At 40.3% G+C, this 23,906-nt stretch overlaps 1 protein-coding gene across 3 annotated transcripts in view; it reads left to right on the top strand.

Moving 5' to 3' along the window:
- Positions 1 to 23,906, top strand: part of Fgf14 (fibroblast growth factor 14) — a 633,194-nt gene that overhangs the window by 402,588 nt on the left and 206,700 nt on the right. Inside the window, exon 1 of one of the 3 annotated variants that reach the window (XM_027938887.2) lies at positions 23,007 to 23,199. The exons of the other annotated variants lie outside the window; for them this stretch is intronic. Within the exon in view, the coding sequence (XP_027794688.1) occupies positions 23,007 to 23,199 (193 nt within the window). Of the gene's footprint in view, positions 1 to 23,006; positions 23,200 to 23,906 lie in introns of those variants that run through there. 3 annotated transcript variants of the gene reach the window in all.

The raw sequence follows: 23,906 nt of genomic DNA, 5'->3' as shown, positions 1-23,906 counted from the left end.
GGAGACTTGCTGAAACTGAGGACACATTTTGGACTCTTCTTCAAAATTTCTCCTTGTAAAGTTCTTTGCTATAAGGGAAAACATCATAAGTATGCATTGCTAGCATGATCTTATCATGTTTGTATAATTTATGGAAATCCTCAATTAGCAATTTCTTCTAATTGCAGAAATCCAGCTTAGATAGTTGAGAGCTGGTATAGAACTTCGGTGTTGATTAGCTCTGAGGTTGGGTGATTACAGCTTTAGCGGTGAGCAGAAGCCATATTGGAAAACTGTCAATGGATGGAGGTTGTCAAATCCTATGGAAGTGTTCGAGCCTGGTCTCCACTCTGTTTGTTCTTGTCTTGTGGTGAATCTCATTTTTGAGATTTGGAGCTGTAGAGACCTAGGCACCGGGACTGGGTAGGACAGTAGCAAAAATCCTTCCACAAATTTGCCAATTTAAGTTCTGGGATTTGCTTTCTGTGATTGTTCAGGGCATTCTTCCACCTGCATGATTAAGTCCTGTCCCCTCTGAGTCCTAGAGGTGCCACCCAATATGAGTCTCATCTCCCTCAGGTGTGTACCTATTTATGTACCTTCCACGTTCTGTCCTCCAAATCTTCCCACGTGCAAATTTTATTTGCAGAATTTCTTAGGCATTTATTCACTTTTTCTCCCAACAAATATTTATTGACTTCTACTTTGTGCCAGGCACTGGGAACAGAGTAATAAAGACCCATGAGGTCCCTGTTCTCGTGGAATTTGCATTCTAGTGGAGAGACCCTAATCAATAAATGCACAAAGGCAAAAATCAGGATGAGGTATCACACTGAGAAAAGACAAAAAGGTCCTAAAAGGACAAAGAAAAGGTGGCTGTAGTTTGTCAGGCTTTTTGGACTGGACAGGTAGCAGGTAGCCTGTCTGAGGAGGGGAGAGGGGGGAGAAACCTGAGTGACAGGGAAGGGTCGGCCCTCTGAGTATTTCAGGGAGTTAAAAGCAATTTGTGCAAAACTGCTTCAAGGCGAGCCCCGGCGTTTTCTGTCTGAAGAATGAAAAGTAGGCCACCATCTCCCCGTGCTGCTTTCCACTTCACCTTGAGAAGGGCAGGTGAGCCCGGCAATGTTTTCCTCCTTCTTCTTCCACTGGAGAGCTGCGGCTACCAGGCCTGGGGCTGTCCATTGCTTCCCTTGGCTGCAGCTCCCACACATTCAAGAGGAAGAGGCGACCTTGTTGGAGAGACCTCCCAGCTACCCTTTCAAGGTGCACTTTATCCCAAAAGGGAAAGCTTGCTATTTAGGTGCCTGAGTTTCTGAGGCGCTCCCTAGCTAAGCCAGGCACAGATGCTGCCAGATATTCACTGCTGGAAAGGACCTCCAAGATCATCCAAGCTGAGCCCTCTGTTTTGCAGGTCCGGAGACGGGAGAGACTTGGCTGTTTTGCCAATTTAAGGAGGAAACAGAACAAGGAATGTGCACCCCTCTTCAGAGCAACCTGAGTGACCTTGTTCTGTCTGCTTAGTTCCCTAGCAAAGTTCTATTTTTCTCCCCAATTTTCCCCCGCTCTTCTCTTAGATCCTCTGTATCTATTGCTTCTGGCCCTTCCATTTATCCCAATTTATCCTATTTCTTTGTAAAGCATGACATTTCTTTACCTTATTTTAACATATTAGGAAATTATTTGGCCTTTGACTCCATATTTTCCCCCAAAGCTAGATAGAATATAAATAATTAATATATATACATATATTTATTATATGTAAATTATATACTCTTCCTCATAGTGAGACTTTCACATGGCTAGAACTGTTATATAAAACAGATGGACATACGTAGTCTATATATCAGAATAAGGAAAAATAGGAAATTGTATTATCAGTGCTGATATGCTCTTTACAAAGGTTAATACTCAAAATGCAAATCTAACTACAGTCAATGGTATATTTTAGAATCCTGCATAAACTTGACCCTGTAAGGTCTTCTTGGCCTAACTCTAACTTCTTCACTCAACCGAACTTAAGACAGAAGTTGGACTCACAGGTAGGGATAAAGGTAGTGCTTTGTTTGACTTTTGGTAGTGTGGAAAGTCAGACAAAAATTAGGCAGGGAATGAACTGACTATAGTTGACTAAAGCCATCTCTAATCACCGTTTAAATGAGTGTGTAATGACGCTGTTAATAACTTTAAATTCATTTCCATGAGAACTGAAGAAACCTTGACATCAATTCTCAGAGAAAAAGAGACCAAAGCAAACATATCTATGAAATTTGCAGAAGTATAATACAGGAAAAATTAGAGATCAATATAAAACCCGAAACTCACCAGCCTTTGTCCGTCCATCAAACATACAATGGCCTTCCCAAGCCACTCCAATGATGCAAACTGCTGGCTCTATGGCAGGGCTACTCCACCTGGTCCTCAGTGGTCAGGTGACCTTGTTTTGAGTTTGTTAATTCTTTGTGGTGGAAAGGGTTGTGCTCTGTAATGTCCAATGTTTAGCATCATCTCTAGCCTCTACCCACTAGAGGCCAATAGCACCTACCACCTCATTCCCAGTCATGATAAGTAAAAAATGTCTTCAGATGTTGGCAAATGTCTCCTTGACAGTTAAATTGGCCCCAGTGGAGAAATCCTTGCTCCTTGGTGAAGGTATTCCATTTTTTCAGAAGGAAAAGTCATTGTCTGAGTTCTATCTAACCCAGCAAAGGATTTAAAGAAGCTTATAGGAAGAGAAACACTGGTACATTTGTTAGCTTAAACACTGAAGATTAAATGAAATCCCAGAGACCTACCAGACATACATCCATATTTCTATCTATATCAGGCTAAGGATAGCAATTATATTTAAAGAAGACATCTAGTTTGGGGATCTCTGAGAATCAATTTAAAAGGAAAATAAGGTGTATGATTTTTACCTCATAAAAAGGAAAATAGATGCTAGTTTTATGTCTTAAAAATTTCCCTTTGGCCTATATTTTATTGCACATTGCACAGCACAATGGTATTTGGTAGTAATTTTTCACTGGGATCTAAATAAATATTCTTCCTCTACTCATTTCTAATATAAACCTAAGATAAAAGCACAGGGAATAATCATAAATGTTGATTTCAAGAAGATATCTCACACCAGATGTTCATCCTAATTCATTTCAGCAGTTCCTGAGAGAGAAAAGCCATTCCTGGTGAACATGCGTGACAGCCTTCTCTATGCCCGTGAATTTCGCTGCTGTGTAATAAGCAAATGGCTGTCAGTGATCCCCGCCTGCAAGGGGTGGTGCTTTGTATTCACAAGTGGAGTCAGCCTCCCCCACACCCAGACTGTGATGTGTCAAGTCAAAGCCTGACCAATGACCCCCACTGACACCAACACGGCCTACGTGGCTGGCAGCACCTTTTAAAGACCTCGCCTCATGGCGCCTCATCTGAAATCCTGAATAAAGCAAATGCTTGTCTGAGGAGGGTCACCCATGGGAAGGCAGCTTTCTTTATTTCAGATTGCTTTAACAGAAGGGCAAGTTCATTTTCAAATAACGTATGACTGTGCTAGGCCTGTCCCCACAAACCACCACAAACTGAGTCCTTAAACAGTAGAAGTTAATTCTGGGTCCTGGGGGCAGGAAGGCCAACATCAAGGTGTCTTTGAGGTCTGGTTCTTCTGGGGCCTGCAGATGGCCGACTCTTCTCTGTCTTCACATCCTCTTCTCTTGGTGACCACATCCTATGTCTTTTTGTGTGCCTACAATTTTTCTGATATAGAAGCCATCAGACTGGATTAGGACCCAACCTGACAGTCTCATTTTAATTTAATCGCCTTGTCTCCAAACACTGTCATCTAACGAGGTGATAAGGTTAGGGGCTTCGATATATGAATTTTAGGAAAAACATAATTCAGGGTGACAAATAGCTTGCTTGTTAACACTAACGAGCAAGGGCTTATTCTGATGCATTCATTATCCTCCACTAGTTCCATCAATCCACACGGGTCATAGATATGGAGTGAGAACTTTATCCACAGTGACAGTGGTTTCAATTCTTCTCAAATATCTTTCAGGGCCAAGACGGACTTGGAGGTGCTGTGACAAATGACAATGCCATCCCTCCGGGCAAGGGCAGTTGTGCATATTTTTCAGAGACATGAACTGTATGAAGCACAAGTTTCATTCTCTTGGTGTGTCGGGAACCCCCACCCTACCCTTTCAATCTGACATTTTGAACTGATTGGTTTCTATAGAGTCATTCATCTTTCTGTCTTGAAAAAAATATGTATCTACCCCTAACACATGGAAGGAAAATTGAGTTTTGTAGATGCTGATTGACCCTGGTGTTCTGTATTAGCTCATTCATTTCATCTTGATTCTCCCACCAAACAGCTTGACCATCAGGTGCATGTGGTCAGTTTGGGGAGACAGGGTGATTAGCTCTGATGTGACAGGAGAAATGGGGCAGGAGGATCACGGAAGGAGAGCAGCTGCCAGAGGATGGTTGTCTATGTGGGCTTGGCCTGGTGGCTCCACATTCTGGATCCTTTGATCTAATTAAAATATCTAATCACAGGATCCCCACACACTGTTGGAGTGTACCAGAAATGGCAACATTTTGATGTCAACAGTCATCAGTTAGAAGGTTGATTTTGGTGACTGGTGTCCCTTACTTGGGTTCTGGGGTTCATGACAAGGATTCATGACAACTGTTACTCAGCCATGGGGTGGCCTTTAGAGGCCCTGGAGACAGGTAGTAGCACTAGTGCATCCCTCAAAACTCAATTCTTCTCATACAATCATTACCAGATCTAGATCTACTGTTAGTTCTTCTCTCTCCTTTTCCATATGAATGCCCAGAATTTTCATGGGTTTAACATTCAGGAAGCAGGTCTGATCTGGTCTCAGAAGACTACAAATGTCACAGTACATTCTCCCATGAAAACATGGGAGAATTCTATGTAAAATTGTCTCTGGATTAAATGAGATAATATGCATTAAAAGTCTAGTGCCTGGTACTAGATAAAGATGAGTTTATGGATGATGTTGGAGGTTTCTACCACCACTTTCAATATTTTCCCCTTCATTGGAGGGTCACATGACCACCACTATCTTATTCTTTTGAAATTGCACACCATGTTTATAAATTAAAACATCTTACCTGAGGATGAAAAGGTAATCCGTGTAATGCATTCTCAAATTGATTCATCAGAGCAGGTAGATGACAGCTTGGAAACCTTTTGGAGAAAAGAGACAACTTACTGGGTGGACAGAACATCTGTGCAAGTTTGTTTTTTGGGTATGTGCTTGTTGGAATTAAGGTTGGGGTCAGTTGAAGAATCAGGACCTAGAAGCCCCCAGCCAGCCTGCTGGTGGAATAGAAAATGTCAACTTCTCTCACTGTTAATGAGCACTCCACAATAGGTACCAGGGAGCCAGATTGTGGTCCAGGTCCAGGGCTGCAGATTAGCCCTAAAGGAATAGAAAGGAGAATGTGGTCTCTTATCCATCTACTAACACTTTGCCTAAGACTAATTTTAGAAAATGATGAGCTTCCATTAATCATTTCAATTAGCTCAAAATATTTTGTTAAAGTGTACTTTTGGTAATAAGTGCTCTTCTTTTGTTTGAATTCAATGTACTGTATTTAGAGCTTCATAATCTCCTCTTGTATCTCTGTGAGCCTAAAAGTATTTAAGCAAGATGAATAAGTTTCAGAAATCTACAGTTCACCATTGCACCTAGAGAAAACGATGGGTATTATCCACTTGAAAGTCTACTAAGAAGGTAGATCTCATGCCAAGGGTTCTTTCCACTGTGAATATGTATAAAAAGCTATTTTGAAAATCTAGAATTGAGTTTCCTTTGTAATCATTTGTGTGTGGAACCATTCAGCCAATGGACATCTGCAGCAGGAGGCAGTATATCGGCCAACCTGCACCAGCCATCAGAGGGGGTCTTTCCTGTAGATAGTGGTATTGAGTGGGCCTCCTGGATTTCCAGAGAATCTCTGTGGGCATGAAGTGTGCACAAGAAGACTGGATCATTTGAGGTGATGCTTTTGATTTGATGCTCATTTGAGATCATGTTGTTATTTTTTTTTCTCATGGTATTTTATGGTGATATTATATACACAAAGTAACATGCAAATAGTGTAGATGTGAAGCTCAATAAATTATGGCAAACATCCCTGAATCCATTACCCAGATCCAGACAAAGGAAATTTCCAACACTCCAGAAAATTCCCTCTTGGTGATTTCCTATGGATTCCTTCAACTCAGAGATAGTTTTCTAAAATTTTTAGATAACATCATTTTAAAAATAGAATCATGATTGTTCTCTTTTATGTTTGACTTCTTAACTGTTCAACATGATGCTTTTGTGGTTTCCTATTGCTATCTATATACCAGTGTTTGTTTGTTTGTTTTTACTGAGAAGTAATTCTGAAATGGGGGAATATTCCAGTGTTTTTCATTCTCTCATTGATGGAGAGCTGGTTTCTCTCATTGATGGACAGTTGGGTTGTTTCCTCCTCTTGTGTTGCTATCATATATCATGCTGCCTGGAGATTGCTTTCTGATGTTGCAGCAACCACAGTTAATCACTAATTCTAGATCTTCCATGTCATGGATCACTGTCTTATCCAAGTGCTACTTCCTCCTTCGGTGATGAATCTAATTATATGTTTGAAACTAGCAAGTATTTAAAATGTTTCTTATCTCCCTATTATTTCTTGGTTATTAGAAAAAAATCATTGCTTGAGAGCATTAAGTTAGATATAGGAGTTGATAGCTCCATGCTCTGCCAACAATTACAATACAAACAATTTATGAAGTTGAAAATTGTGCTTTGCTGTGACTGATGTGTGCGTGTGTGTGTGTGTGTGTGTGCACATGGCTTAATGACAGGGACAAGTTCTGAGAATGTCATCGGGTGATTCTGGCATTGTGGGAACACCACAGAGTGTCATACACAAGCCTTGCTGGTGTGTCTCAATCACTCCATGTGACTTCTTGATGCAGTCGAGATGTGGCCAGTATGGGGTGCTGGCATCGTGACATGGCATGCTGTCTTACAGTAGATCTTTATACATGCAAGGTGCACACCCTGAGGGGACCCTGTATGAGCAGAGAAGATGACAAAGTCCTTGAGTCAGTGAAGCTGAAATCTCATCATCTTTCAAACATGGCAGAGGAGGGAAGGGGAACAACCAAGCCTAAGGCTTTGAGAGAACTGAGATAAAGGAAGCCTCGTTTTGATGTGTCTTAGTGTTTCTGGCTTAAGAGACCATCCAAATGTATTCAGAAGGGCCAAACAATGTGAATGTAAACTACTAACTACATTCCCAGTGTCACAGCCTAGAGACATGATAGGTGTGCAAACTTGGAACTGGGACAACAGGAGGTGAGGTTGGATGTGAAGTCCTCGGAAGTCAAGGACAAGGAAGAACAGAGAAGACAGGGCTGAGAAGGCTCATTTGAATGCCAGAGACTAGCAGAGAAAACCTACAGGTTACGTGCAACCTTGACTTTAATTCTCATGAGTGGATAATTATCATTGAAATGTTCTGAAACTAGAAGGGAAGGAGTGAATAGAAAGGTATTTTTTTTAGGAAAATATTTAAAGTCTGTCATATGAATGAGAGGAAAGTATTTTGTTCCATGAGCATTGTAAAGTGAGAGATGACTGAACATTTTAGAAAGTCAAGCTTTGGGCTCATTCTGGGTAGAGGATTCTAAAAGTCAAGCCATATGCAAAAGGAGAGGGGAAACTCTGTTGATAAATCGCAGTCAATAAATCATTGGAGTGTTCAAATAGATATCAAGCCACTCTTAAGTGTTGTTAGAGTAATGTAGGACCGGAGGATTATAGGACCCCTTCCTAATGAAAACTTGAGCAGAAGAGTAAATATGAATTGAACAGATTAGTCTCTGGAACTCTGTGGAAATAGCTATTTTAATTTCCCTTGAGAAACCCTGAGGGTTTAACAATATTGGTTTAACTGTGTGTGTTTCTGTGTGTGTATCTGTTTTTGTGTGTATTTTAATCTACATCAAGTGAGCAAGAACTGTCATACTATAAAATAATTTATTTCTCTGAAGACAATGAAGTTACATTGTTGGTACTAACCAGCCCAGAAAAGTAGAAAGGGAACACTACAAGTACCACATCCCTCCAAGCTAAAAAGGAAATTGTTGGATGATGTGTAGGCACACAGGGACCATCATGGAAACTAAGCAGCCCAGTGTCACAGGTTTATTTTAGTGTTTATCAATAAAGCATAAATACTTGAATCAGAGACCTGAGAGTGATAGGAATAAAGTGCAATGTGTTTACTTAGGAGCCAAGCTGACAGTAAGAGAGCAAAGCTTTACTGCAGGAAATTAATTTTGCTCTTTCTGACATGAGACCTTGTAAATATGCTCAACCTGTGAATTTTATTACTCATACATCCTTAAAAAGCTATATTGAAGGTTGTCTCAAAAGATTGCAACCTTGATTTTTCAAGGATAAAAGATATTTTGTTATTATTTTGTTCTTCTTTTCTTTTGGTTTGTTTTTTAAAAAAATAATTTATTGAAACAGTAATATTTTACATCTCTGGAAACATAAATTCAAGAATTCTAAGCACAGGACTTTTTATACCATATAAGTAAACTACGCTTTCACACTAAAAGGATAATAAAATTTCATAAAAGGCAGAAGAAAAAGCATTCTAATCAGCTAATGGATATCCTCAGCTCTCTCCTCAGCTACCTTCTCCGCATGTTACCCTCTTCCTAGCTCATCTAAATCAACATCTTTGTTAGAAAAGGGATGGGGTTAGCAACTTATGATCATGCAGGTGCTACATGCTCCTTATTTTCATCAGGGGAAAATGCAAAAAGTAAAAAAATAAAGCAATAGTCCACCACCCACTCATAATACCATTTATTCATTCATTTCCTATGTTTTTATGTTCATTGTATATGATGGCATATAGCTCTCATGTGCTATGTCTTGAGTACATTTTACATGTAACGATTCTATCTGGAATATTAATAAAAATGTGTGGGGAAGATCAGCATGTAAATAGCCAGATAAATCAATGGATCTTATTGCTAACCTAATGGGAAAAGGAAGTTCTCCATGAATTACTCTACACTTTTTTTTCTATGAAGCTGTGTCCCAATTTGGGATTTTTTTTTTCATTGGAGATGTTCTGCCCAGAATCCTCATGTTCCTCTTCTCTGTCTGGCAACTACCTATTATCTTTTAAATCCTAACTCCAAATATTACTGTTCCCATGAGACCTCTCCTGACCCATACCAGGTAGAACTGATTCTCCACTGTTCTTGCACATGCTTTACATGAAAAGCCTCCCTTAGTCACATGTAGCCATCTTCCCAACTCTGCTGAGCTTCTGAAGAGTAGAACCACTTTCTCTTGATGTCTGAATGCTGGGTCTAGAGATGGACAGTCAGTGCTCACTGAATTTCCTGAGTGAATTAAGGAGTGTGTGAAGGAAATGCATTGAACATATAAACTAAGATAATTGTCTCTATAAAAATATGTTTGTATAAAATATTGATTGTGGTAGACCAGTTTTGCAATACAAGATGTAATAATTCAGATTCACTCAAGTTATTTAAGAATAGCATACATATCTGCACAGAAAACAACGCAGATAACCCATTGGATAAATTAATAATTTGTACTACTGGGAAGCAGGAGAGACATGGATGGAGGAATCAGGTCACTGGGGGCATGTCCCTGGGGACCATATATTGTCCGTGGCCTCTTCCTTTCTCTCTCTGACTGCTTTCTGGATGCCCTGAGCTGAACAGCTTTCCTCTGCCACACCTTCTGCCATGATGTTCTGCATCATCTCAGGCCCATGGTAATGGAGCCAGCTGACCAGGGACTAAAACTCTGAAACCCTGAACCAAAAAATAAATCTTCCTCCTTTAAGTTGTTCTTCTCAAGTGCTTTGGTTACAAAAATGAAAAACTTATAAAAACAGCACTGGGCAAAGAATCACAGTGATGAGAAGCCCAGCACCTTAGACTGCTCTTTTCTTATTCTCTTCCTCCCTTTGACAAACTCGGACTGTGAAACTGGGTTTGCTTCACCCTGGGGAGGTGGAGCCCCTGTAGTTGGGAGCACTGTGCTAAAGAGCACTGTGGTTAGTGCCAAAAAAGAAGTAGCAAAAGAGCTAGGCATAGGTGACATGAATGTCCTGAGGAAGGTAGAATGATCCTCCAAAAGGCCATGAAGAGGCCACTATATAGTCATTAAAAAAAAAAAAAAAAAGACTCTTAACAAAAGTCTAGGAAACTGTCCTCTGACTCATAGCAAGTTGCTGAGGGCAAAATTTTGGACTGTGTGATATCAAAATATGTTATGTTATTCTCTCCTGTCTTTAGTCAAAAACACCTGACATAAACAATCTGAGGCTTGTCCTACTAGAACTACATCTCTGGAGAAGATCGCTAAGCCCATTTCATGGAGAAGTGAACACAGGCTGAGTATGGCTGAGCCATCTTCCTCCTAGCACAGCTGACCGCATCCATGAAGCATCGTGGGAAAAAAAATGAACCATTAACCCTGCCTGTTGGGAAATATTCATTTATTGATGTGTCTTAGGCTCTCAAATATGTATATATGATATGGAAGAAAACCTGCCAAGTAGAATAACTTCGTTCTTGACCCATTTCTTTTAACCACTGTGCTCTCTTGTCTCCGGAAGCTAGTTTAAAATGTCTGTCGGGATCTGAGAAAGGTAGAGAATAATAACACAAAAGTAGCCAGGGAGCCCAGGAGTGGGCAAGAGGAGTTTAGGGAGCTGAGCATCTTGTATAGCCCTAAAATTGTCCTTTAAAATGTGCCCATCATGTTCTGCTTCAAATGATTATTTTTTTTCCTGAGGTGCTTTCTCCCCTGTTCACATAAAACTCTTGGAAATATATTTGATTCCTTGAAAAATCTTTCACTGAAACAATACCTTGCATTTGTAGCCATACTAGATGGTTAAGGCAAATTCTTACCTAAGGAGCCAGTCTAAATTTCTAAGAGGAAAGAGCAATTATCTACTACCCCTAAAGCTACATCAAAAATGAAAAAGGAATGGGGAAAAAAGACTTTCAAAATCGATTTCCTTCATTTGGTGATAGCCGTAGGCCCCAAATCTCATTTTGTAGAGCATCACATGTTGAGCTTTAGTTTTATTTAGCTAGATTCTATGGCCCTAAATCTCATGAAATCCATGTTATAAACTCAAGAAATTAAATTCTTCAAGGATTTATGTGGGGCTTAGAAAATGCATTCTCACGATGTGCAGGGGAACATCACGGCCCTCTTCCACAGTGGCTGACAACGCTACACTTTGTTTCTTTCCTTTTTTTTTTTTTTTTGAGAGACATAATAATTAAAGTTCTAAGAAATTCAGGAAAGTAGGTAAGTAACAAAGAGGTTCAGAAAAATGATCATGTCACTCTGAGCAGGGAGTAAAGAACTGAGAAGACAGGAGCAGACAGGAGCACGAGACTCAGTCAAATAAACGGCTGGGGTTTAAAAAATGTGTGTGTGTGTGTGTGTGTGTGTGTGTGTGTGTGTGTGTGATTGTGTGAGAGAGAGAGGGGGAGAGGGAGAGGGAGAGGGAGAGGGAGAGGGAGAGAACACACAGGTGCATAGGTACACCTGTGCATAGGAACAGGAATCTTCATGGAAAATCTGGCATCCTGGAACTGTCCATGGTAGTAGAGTCAGGGGGTCACCATGGTGTGCTACTCAAGAGTTCTCTTTCCATGTGGGTCCCTTGTGGTAGACTGAATAGGAGTCTTTCAATGCTGCCCCCTCCTTCTCCCTGCAACCTGTGAAATATATTAATTCGTGTGGTACAGGGAACTTCTCAGATGTGATTGTGTTAAGGACCCTGGATTATCTTGATAGGCCCAGTGAAATTGCTAGAGTCCTCATAAGGGGAGGCAGGAAGATTGAAGTCCATGTTAGGAGAGGTGATGGTGGAATCAGGACTGGAAGGAACCACAAGGAATGGATCACAGGCCCCAGAGGGTGGCCTCCAGAAGACTTTTTAAAAATCAAGGAAACAGATTCTTCCTCCAAATCCTCCCCAAAGTTCTATTGGTATCTTGATTTTAATCCAATGAAATTGGTTTGGAACTTCCTACTTCTAGAACTATAAAAGAATGAATGTGTGTATTTTTTAACCAACTAAGTTTGTGGTATTTTGTTATAGAAGCAACAGGAAACTGATACTGTAGGTTACTGAAAAAGATTTGGAGAAAATTTAAAGATCTTTTTTTTTTTCTTTCAATGCTTATACATAAAGTGGAAACTAGGCTCAGGAATAAGTCATAGATTTATAATTATCATATTTCCCTAAGTGCATGTACTTTGGAAATTAACTTTCAGATACATATTTCAAATGTAGATTATAAGATCACAGATAGATTGATAGCTGCTTTTTCAGACTAATAGCTACTTTTTCAGAACTCCAAGGCTTCTTGTATTTAGCTGGATTTCCTGAAATCCTACATGCTGAGGTATAATTTCTCTCAGGGACTAGAGACCTCAAAGCAAGATTTAGAGGGAAGCAATCACTGAGTTTCAGAGAGCTTTTGGAGGACTATAGAATATAATAGTCCCTGATGAACTTTGAGGTCATATGACTAGAGTATGTGACTTTTGATACACTGGTGTTTAATCTCAATTGTAACTTTGCTGTCACTAAATTGTGCCAAAAACACTGTAGAAATTTTTCATGTAAAGGTATTTTTAATAAAATGGAAAAAAAATGTAGAAAAGTTTAATATTGGGATTAGAGATTATTTGTACTTATCACTTATTATTAAATTTCAAATTTTTTGCAATTAGAGTTAGAAGACATAGCATGAACTATAATATTCTCATTCTTTCTTCATCTCCCTGGGCAGGCATGGGTTCTTTTTCTGGTTTTGGTTATAGATTTCTTAAACAGTTGGATAAAAACTGTGACCCCTGATGCTATAAAACTTCACATGCGCAACTTTTTTAGAATGATTTTCAAGGAGAATCACAGATAACCCTAAACCTATTCTCAAAGCTGCTAGGAGCCCTTGGCTTCACATGATGGTACTTATTTTACCCATGGTGCTATGATAGTCAGATCCCAAATAACTGCTTCTGGGTGGCAGGTAGTATAGTAAAGAAAACAAGAGTTTGCTTATGTTCTACTTTCTAGCAGTAAAAATCTGGCAACCATGAAACATTCATGGGGCTTAATTCTCTCTCCCATTGAATGGACATCATAGCACCCACTTCATTCAATCTCAAAGCACTTCACAAACCATTACACATATATCATTTAGATGTTTCCTAAATTGAGATATATAGTGTTATTTCAAAGTGAAAGAATTATGATTTGAATATATCCTCCACTTTAACATTAATTTCATTTCCACTTCACTGTTATCTAGAAACATTTATTTTCTCTTTTTTCCTTTTAATTTACATATAATTTGACATGCATATGGGGTACAGCAAGACCATTCAACACATGTGCATACATGACCAAATCTGGGTAATTGGCGCTTCCATCTTCTTACATATATATGGTGTCCGTATCTCTAGAGCCTCTGAATTCCTCTCTCCTAGTTTTTTATGAGATATGTGATGGGTTGTGGTAAACTACCATCATCCCACCATGCTGTGGAGCATGGCAGCTGATGATTCCTGTCGAAGTGGTCTTGATGTCTGTAATCTAACCTCCCTCTACTTGTCTCACTGCTCACTACACTACTCTCTTCCTTAAGATAAACTGTTTTGACATCCACAATAGAATGAGAATATGCACTACTCATTTTTTTGTGCCCTGCTTATTTCAATTAACATAACATCTACTACTTCTGTTTTGCCTCAAATAATAGGATTTCATTCTTTTATATGGCTGATTAATATTCCCTTGTGTATACATATCACACTTCCTTCCTCTGTTCATCCACTGAGGGACACCCCAGTGTTCCTTATCTTGCCTATTGTGAAGAGTGTTGCTATGAATGTGCGTGTGCAGATCTCTTTATATGCTGATTTTATTTCCTTTTTACATACACCCCGCAGTGTCATGCCTGGCTGGTATAAAAATTCTACTCATATTTATTTTTATATTTACTTAGTGGTGCTGGGGATAGAACCCAGGGCCTTGCACATTCCAGGCAAGCACCCTGCCACTGAGCTACACCCTATCTCAGTGGTTCTACTTTGAGTTATCTAAGGGTCCGCCATAATGTTCTTCATAATGGCTGTATGAATTTATAATCCTATCAAGAGTTTATTAATAGTACCCTTTTCTCTATATCCTCACCAATATTTTATTTTTTACTTTTTTAATGATGTTCACTGTGACTGGGTGGAGGTAGTGTATCATTGTGACTTTTTGATTTGCATTTCTCTAATGACCAGTAATGTTGAGTATTTTTTTCATATACTTGTTGGCAATTTGTGTATCTTGATTTGAGAAATGTATAAAGGTCTAATCACATAATTTGACCATTTTCAAGTAAGATTATTTTGGATTTTTGTCTTTTTTTTTGCTATTGCACTTTTTGAGTTTTTTATATATTCTGGATATATTAAGCCTACATTCTTAAGGTGGTAATGAAAACAGTTTTGAACTATAACATTGGGAATTGGAAGTTTGAAGATCGTTGTTCTTTGGAAATCACTGATGCTTCATAATTATCTTTGTGTAGAATCAGAAACTTATTTACATGTTTTGGTGTGTGTGTGTGTGTGTGTGTGTCCATGTGTGAAGATGCACATGTTTATATATGTACATAACTCATATACACTAATGCAAGGACAATCTCAATCTAGGACATTTAATTCCTATTAAGGTAAATACTCTAATAATCATTGAATAAAAATTAATTATAATGTTAAATTACAGATAAGGTTGTATCATATGCATAAGCAGAATCTTTGCATTGATATCAGAAATGAAAATTTTTACCTAAAACATTTTTGGAAAATGAATAATATATTTTGTCTGCTAAGATATTCCACAATCTTTTAAAATCCACTAATTTATCACTAAAATTAATGGCATTATTATCTTCCACTACTAACTTATAATAAGGAAAGATAAGTGAATATTCACAACTTTGAAACTGAATGCTTTCCACCTTATAAATTCACTTTAATATAGAATTCTCAAAACTGCTAAGAATATTTTTCCAACTTATTAGCCAGATTTTAAAAATATACTAGATTTGTAAAGTTAAGCCATCTGTTAGTATCAATCTGGTATTTTTCTATAGGGAAAGATGCTCACAAATTTTTGGTACCAATAGTTTTCAGTTTTTTCTTTATTGAACCACAATATCAAGCAACAATAAAATTCCTTCCAGGTTTTTTTTAATAGATGGAAATCTGTTGCTTACTAAAAATAAATAAATTCAGCAAAGTTAATCAACAAGACTGGTATAGTGTTAATACAATTAATTACTTAGTTTTTGAAACTCTGAAATACTTTAACATAGCTTTAGATTACTCTTTGAATCTTAAATAAAGGTCAATAATACTATCATAGAAAAAAATAAAATATGATTTTGTACTTGGACTATAATGAGTCTTAATTAACTAGTTGAAAGTTTGTGTCAAGCGCATTGTTAACATTATTTTGGTGTTTTTCCAAATTAGTAAAAAGAAGAGACATCGATATTGGCCACATTTCCAGAAATATACATTTCAAATAGAAGGTATTAGTCCCGAAGAGAAGATGAAAATAAATGCCAATATACACTTTTCATCATGCTGAAGCCTACCCCAAACTATCTTGTAATAAATTGATTTCTGCAAAATCAATGTTGAACCCCATATTTTATCCTTAATTTAGGAGATGTTTAAGAATTTCAAAAGTGATTGACATAGAGGAAGAAACCATGTGATGAAATGGAATGAGCAACTCATTGTATGAAGATATTAAAATACATACAAAGGAAATATTTGTGGAAGAGTTATTTTCACCCCATGTGCCTTTTCAGTTCCATGCTACTAGGAGTTGTGGAAATTAAAATATCAACAACAGAGAGTTGTTTCAAAATACAGGTGCTCAGGAGCACTTAAAATCTTTTTTTTTCACTTAAAATATTTTTTTTTGTTTAGATATATGGTATCTAAACAAAACAGAGAGCACAACAGGGCTGACAAAGTTATAATTGCCATCTATAGAGTAGTATAATGCTATTAAACCATATCTCATTGATCTTAAGATGAAAATTCTTTTATGTATAAACATCTGAAATTAGTAGACTAATCCATGGAATGATATAATTTAATAAAGAGTTTTTTTTCCTTTTTTTGATATGTAAAATAATGATGCCTTTTAAATTAATAGTTTCCTAGAGCTGATGAATTTGGGAAAGTTGAAATAGTGCCTGTTGCAATGGCAGACATTAAAGAAAAACAGGCAGATTATTACTTTGTGAAAAATAACAAGTGAGAGAATTTAATGTAGACATTAATGTACAATATATGTCCTTTGGATATTTTGTTTACTTGAAAAAGAATTAATAATAAAAACTGGACTTTTTTTTAGCAAACCATGCAAAAAATTATCTATTTGGAATTCAAGACATATGTATAACAAAATCACCTAGAACATCATAGAAACTCAGAAATCAAGGGCAAAGTGCCCCCTTTAATAATGGAACCAATATTAGTAAGGCGCTTTTTTCTTTATATATTTTCTTCCCTTAGGATCCATTTACTTTTATGTTTATAGTTAAATCTGGAAAATATCTTCATATGGTTTCAAATTCTGTGATGGCCTGGAAATAGCAAATTCAAAAAGGGGCAACCTAAAATAAAGGGAGAAAACAATATGTTTTTGGTGGGGTAGGGGCTGAATCCTAAGGACCAGTAGTGACGTTCTCTCTTGTTCAAGAGAGGTCAGTGTTCACAGCCTCCAGAAAGCCCTACTGACTTTCAGACTCAAACTATACATCATGTCTGGCTAAGCTTAAGCCATCAAGCAAAGGCTTTATCCCACTTATAGGGTTGAGATTGTATGTAATCTAGATGGAATTTTAGATGTCTTGTTGCTTAAAGACATCAAGCACCATGGGGTAATTCATCCTTGACAGACTGGCCTAAGCAAGATTTTCTGTACCTTTTACTTGGTATTAACTGTCTGTCCATGCATCCAACTTCTTAATTTTTCTATAAACAAATACTTACTGAGCACCTCCTCTGCTGACGCAATTTTAAGCTCTGGATATGTGTCATTGAACAAAGAAAGATGAGATAATACTTTGTCTTTACATTTAGGCTGATACATAAGCCTCATTGGCTTATATTGTAAAGGGGGGAATAGGTAAGGAAAATACATAGAAATTTTTAAAATCCTGAGTATTTATGTAGAACTATAAAGCCAGGAGGGCAGGGATTGTCTATGTTTGTGGTCTGTGGTTTTGAATAGCTTAGTAAGTAGATTTAAGCAAAGAATTGGAGGAAGTGAGAGTCAGGGAACAAACAGTTACATATTGCCACAGGAGGTATCAGGTGGGTTGAAGATCAGCAAGGGGTGAGTGAAGGGAGAGAGAGAGAGAGAGAGATGATGATGTCAGAGAACAAATGAAGGCCAAGGTGAAACACAATAATGCCAGACACTGGAGGCCACTGTAAGGATTGCAGTTTCTGTAGATGTGTAGAATTTTGAGCAGGGTTGTGATGTCATCTGCTTTTTACCTTTAATGCTCTGGCTATAATGTTGAGGGGATATGAAGAAGAACAAGGTGGATCTCAAGAGACCAATTAGGTAGTCTAGATGATGATGGTTTGAAGGTAGCTGTGGAGATATTGAAAGACATCATATTCTGGGTATATTTTGAAAAATTGAGTGAATATATTTGGATGAGTACAAATGGGAGTGGGGGGTGGTAAAGAAAGAATGAGATCAATGTGAAGCCAAAGCTTTTGGCCTAAAGAATGAAAGGGACAAGGGTGGCTATTCTAGAGACAGGGGAGATTGTAAGAAGAGGAGGTTCGGTCTTGACCACGTGACATATAAGGTGCCAGTTGCGCATCTTTGTAGAAGATATCATTCTAGCTTCTGTTAGGCTAAATGGCATTAATTGTTAATATAGGCATAATGGAAACATTTAGAAGGGACACAAGATTTGGTGTTAATTTGAGATGGTGATGTTGGGGTGGATAGCGTGAAGATTTTCCAGAGAAGGTATCTCTGTTGAAAGCTAAGCCAGACTGTACACTTCATGAGGACAGAGCCCAGAGCTCTATTTATTTCTATTTTTTTAATTTTAAAAATCAGTTGGATTTTCTCCTACAGAATCGACATATATACTGACCCAGTAAAGACTTGACCCTTGGATTAATTAATACCTATCATGAAGAGTTAAGTGGTTATCAACAACTACTGTTTATTAATTTTCCATTTTGTGTCAGGTACAGCTGTAAGTACTTTAGTATATATGTTCTTAAATTCTCATAATAAGGATAGTTCTGCAGAAGAAGAAACTGAGGCTCAGAGAGGTTAAATGAATGGCTCATGGACACAGTTAAAGCTCTATTTGTCATGCTCCAACAGTGGTCGTAGCCACCGCTTTATATTACCAAGAGGAGCATGAAGAAGGGTCAATGAAGCATTCCAGATAGAGGGAGCAACACAAGCAAGTGGAAGTCTAAGAGGACATAAGCAGCTTCAGGAGATCTTCTAGCACAGAGAAGTGGTGAACAAATTACCTTCTGATGCACTGATGTCCATGTGACATTTGTCAGTTTTAGAAGTATTTTCTCTTAGGCCCTCATAATAACTTACTAGAGGAAAGGCAATGTTTTTATTATTAGTCTTTTGGCTGGGGAAATCGGTTTACAGGGCTGAGTTCACAAATCTAGTAAATAATGATTCAGGTTTGAACTTAGACTTCTCTCACCAAAAATGTAAGATATTTCTTTACATTTCTGATTCTTTAAAATCTTGTCATGTATCTGTTAAGAAAGTGAGGAAATATACATGGATATGGATACATGCATATACACACATATTTATGTGCATATATATATATATATATATATATATATAAAATTTGAAAAAGAATTTACAAGATAGAAATGATGCGTATGGAATATGGTGATAATATTAGGGGTCATCTGTTGAGCAGCAGACCACAGGCTGCACTAGTATATTTACCTTAAACATAGTTGAGCAGATTTTCTTATCTACATTTAAAAGAAGAGGAAATTGAGACTGAGAGAAACAAAGCAACTTTCTAGTGGTCACCGTACAGCCAGGGAGTTGTAGAATCAAGAAATATACCAAGACGGTCTGAAAAGAGTTCAGACTCCTTCCCATCTGGTCTGGAGCTACACTACCTGGACAGCACTCCGTTCGTGTGTGCGTGTCTTTATAACGTCAAAGGCGAAATTAATAGCCCTAAGAAGGTTCTGATGAGTGAGAAATCATTTTCTGTGTTATAGTAACCTTTGGATTTGTTCGCGCCGGAATCCTTTTCCAACCCAGCTTCACAAGCTCTATTATCACAGCTTAAGACAGCAGATGGCTCTCTTGCGTTTTCTTTCACTTATCTCCATCTGTAAACAACTAACCAGCGTTTTGGGGGAGGTAAGAGGGAAAATGCAGGGTGTAAGCTGAAAGACTTTGATCATTCCAATTCTGCCCGTCTCCCCCAATTCCTATTAATATAAGAAACCACAAAGAAGAGACACGACCTCTTGAGGTCTGTGAGATTCACGATCTGAATAGATACCCCTAGACCCAGGAGTCTTGTGTTCAGGCGCTGCGCCAGGGGTCTGAAAGCATCAAGGAAGCAAGCAGAGTATTTCTCTGTTATTGAAAAAGCAGAAAGGCTTTGTGATCCAAGGTGTGGTATTAACGTCATTAGAAGTTGTAAGGATTAATTACCATTCCATCCTGAAAAAAAAGCGGGGGGGGGGGGGGGGGGGAGAAAAACTGCGTTTAAGTGGGAAGAGTATCAGAGACGTGTCACAGGCAGCTTCTTGAAATCCCTGCTACTGGCCTCTGCTTGGGAACTGCCAGGGCACGGTCCCTGTCCGCGGTGCTGAATTTCAGCCTCATACGGAGGTTGGTGAACACAAGAAAGGGTCCACAGGAGCCAAGAGACCACCTCCCTGCCTACCTCCCCAACCCAGAGATTTGGGAAATGACTGCAGTATGAAAACCTGCCAGGAAAGAAAATATAGTCATAATAACACAAAGTTTAATCTCATTCTTTTCAAATTAACATACTTGGCACATACATCCAAAGTTTTAAAAACAAACTAGGAGTGCTGGTGAGTTGTAGTAGATTTAAAAGGTCACTTAACATTTTCTTCTTTGATAAAAAGCACTACAAGAAGGTTTAGATAAAACGATTTGCTTTAATCATGAATTCATTCAGAAATTTTAAAGTAGAACTTCTAAAATGCCCAAATGGCTTCTCCTTAATAATGAAAGTCAAGAGTAATGGCTCTTAATGTTCAGTGGGACTTTTCCAGTGAACCAGAAAAGGGCAGATATATGTCAATAGGCATTTTATTAGGCATGTCCATTTCTGTATAGATGGCTCTCCTCTTTATAGGCAGGTACAGGGCAATACAATATAAATACATGCTCACTGAAAATGGAAGAACAAAGACATATGAAACAGAAAATAAAGTCATAAAAGCAGGACAAAAATAATTAGCATCCCATTTTCCCCACTTTTACTATCTCCTGGTAATCAGAAACTGCAAATCTTTGGCAAAGTAGCTGCTATATTCCTTTAAGCAACTAAGGTCTTTCTTAGATGTAACAGCAAGGTGAAGAAAATAAATTTACAGAGTATGCCCTTTAATGTTAAATGTTATACATTATCCTAAAGTCAGTGTCATCTGCACTGAACCCAAATCTTCACACCCCCTCCCCATTAGATAAAATTCTCTTTCCCAAAGGAGACTTGTTAGTAAATATAGAGTAAACATAATAAATAGCAGCGGAGCAGCGACTGCTTCTTGCAGAGGCCATGAATAAGTGTGTGAAGCGGGTGTCCAGACTCCCTGTGACCAGTTCTTGGCGGCACTTCTCCCTCTTGCCTGGTGGCGAGTCTTTGTAGTACTTTCTGCCTATTCCTGAGACAAAGAAAAAGTATGTTTTGGTTCAGAACTGCTCCCAGGGCTGTCTGTGCAGTGTGTGTCCCCTTTCAGCTCTAACGCAGTCACCGGAGAAGATTTTTACAAGTCTCTTGATTATCAAATGAGTCTTCTTTCTCTGTCTTTGCACTGAATTATAAGAACTCTCGTTTTACATTTCTTTTTGCTTTACCTTCCTGTGATGATAAGCAAAATATAGGGAAGAAGCCTGGAGCAAAAGCCACGCTTGGTTCAGCCACTCCAGTGTATCCTAGAAACCACAAAATCGGTGTTCATCCAAGCATAAAGTGTTTCTCTCCCAACCTCCTTTTTGCAGGTGCCCTCCATCCTCTCCTTTCCTCTTGGACTTTCATATTTTCATATTATCCAAGACAGCACTGTCAGGTCACAGGCAGAAAGCCGAAGGGAGGAGGCAGCAGCTGTTATATTTGAATTTCAGGCACAGTTCATATGGCTTTGCTCCGTAACAGAGCTTGCCAAAAGACGGCAGTTCATATTAGAGTGTCCTCCGTCTGGTTGCTTTTTGCTGTCACTAGAATGCTGCGACATTCTTTCTTTCCCCTTTCCCATACCCCCAATATTTCTGTCCTGTCTTCTTCAATATTCTCCTGGACATTGATCCTATCCAGCTGCTGATTCCATCCGCGGGCAGCGGCTGTCATTTCCTGCTCCAAGGGCTGGCCAGGAGTTTGGGGAATGGGGTCTTTGCATAGTACGTAATAACATTTTGCCTGGCTTCTCTTCTCTCTTTTTGCTCCGTGTTGCCGTTTCAAAACGATAAACCTACCCTTCCTAACACAGGAAGGGAGAGTTCAGCAAGTTTGAGTAGACTAGGTGAGGAGCAGAGGCACCTCCTTCTTCCAGACAAACTCTCCTCCCTCCTGGTCTCCTTTTTCCCACCTCCTAGCAGCAGTGGGGGGACTTTGGTGCTAAAGGGATTAACCCGGAGAGCAGAAACCACCTCGCCCTCCAACCGCTGCTCGGAGTTTCTGTGGACCAGAAGCCACGTTCAGACCCAGAAGCTTCAGCTAAGCCTCGGCAGCCTCAGAAACCTGCGAGTTTCTTCTAAGAAAAAGCGCACGATATTCCTTCCATTCCACCTGCTTTGGCTCTGCGTTTTATCACCTCACCCCCTGCAATCCTTTCTAGCTTTCGTTTTATTATTTTAAATCATTATTATAAATACTTTTTTTTTCCGTTCTAAAGAGATACATAGGAGGGAGACCACATAGGTGGTGGGGGTGTAGTGGGGTGGGAACGCAGCGCTTTGATTAGCGATCTCAGGGGAGAAGATTGCTCTCTCCAGATGCTGATTTCCAAAGCACTTGACAATCACCGGCAGAAGCCGAGAGCAGGCGGCGGCGGCGGCACCTGCCCGAGGGCAGCTAGAGCCGGGCGCTGAGACCTGTCCAGCACGCCCTGGACCCACGGACCCTCTGAGACACTGCCGGACCCGTCCTCTACCCGGTGCTCAAGAAGGAAGCGGCCGGCTCTACCTCCCGCGGGGGAGGCGGGCCGGGCAAGAAGACAGAGCTTGTTGCGGTGGCGACCCCCGAGAGGGTTCCGGCGACTCCGGGTGACCGGGAGAGCCCGCAGCTGCAGTCCCGCTCTGGACTCAGGACTCAGACGAGTCTGGGAGGCGGAGGCCAGGACCTCGGGCTCCCGGGGTTCACCCCGCTGCGCCCCGGGCGCATTTACGCGCCTGGCCCCGCGCTAGGTAGACAGGGCGATGGGTCCTAGTCGGGACTGAGAGCCCAGACCTCTCTCCCCAACCCCGCCACACCGCCCCTCCCTCTGCTTTCCCGAGGGCGAGACTTGGTCTGCGCCGCCCCTTTCCTCTCCGGTGCCCCCAGCTCCCCTTCCTCTGTCCCCTCCCTCCCCGGACCCATTCCCTGGACCACCATGGCCGCGGCCATCGCCAGCGGCTTGATCCGCCAGAAGCGGCAGGCGCGGGAGCAGCACTGGGACCGGCCGTCTGCCAGCAGGAGGCGGAGCAGCCCCAGCAAGAACCGCGGACTCTGCAATGGCAACCTGGTGGATATCTTCTCCAAAGTGCGCATCTTCGGCCTCAAGAAGCGGAGGTTGCGGCGCCAAGGTCTGTGTGGGTCACTGTTGCGAGGTGCGCCTCGGCTGGCTCCGGTCTCCCCAGCCCGGCTGGAGCTCCACCGGGCTCGGGCATCCCCGCCCTCTTTCCCTCCTCCATCCCGGCTGTCCACCCCTCCCCAACCCCCCAGGTCTCCCTCTGAGCGCCTTCCGCGGGGAGCTGTGAATCTGCTGTCAGGCAACCTGTAGCCGCTAAAAACTCAACCCCGCCAAGAGCTGGCAAGTTGGCTGGGTGCTCTCCAGTCGCCCGCGGGCCGGGAGCTGGGAAACCTGTCTCTACTCCCTGACTCCTAGCTTCCCTGGGCAAGGAGTCTGACTGTAGGACATGGGGGAAGGGATCTTCCTCTCTGCAACTCTAGGATCGCTCCTGCTGCTCACAGTATGATTTGAGGCTCAGGAATTCCTAGGTGCCTAGCTTCCCTTGACCTCCAGAAACCTCCTGGGGTCGCGGTGCTGCTGTGATCCCCTATGGTGCCCTCAGCAGGGGCTGTAGTAAGAAGTGAGCAGAGTGTGTGCGGGGGAGTGAACTAAGGAACTAGTGTGAGATTTACCAGAGAGCTGATTATCAGATAGAGGCTCTGAGAGCTAGCTCTGAAGTCCCTTCATCAAATCTTGGTATGGGGACAGGGCACAGTGAATCCCAAGAAGGATGAGTCTGAGGGGGAGAGGGGTGTTGGAGAAGTGTAAATCCCTAATATG

The sequence above is a fragment of the Marmota flaviventris genome, chromosome 4 (assembly GCF_047511675.1).
Source record: "Marmota flaviventris isolate mMarFla1 chromosome 4, mMarFla1.hap1, whole genome shotgun sequence".
Taxonomy (NCBI): Eukaryota; Metazoa; Chordata; class Mammalia; order Rodentia; family Sciuridae; genus Marmota; species Marmota flaviventris.
The sequence above is the reverse complement of the archived record's forward strand: the minus strand, read 5'-3'. Positions and strand labels throughout refer to the sequence as shown.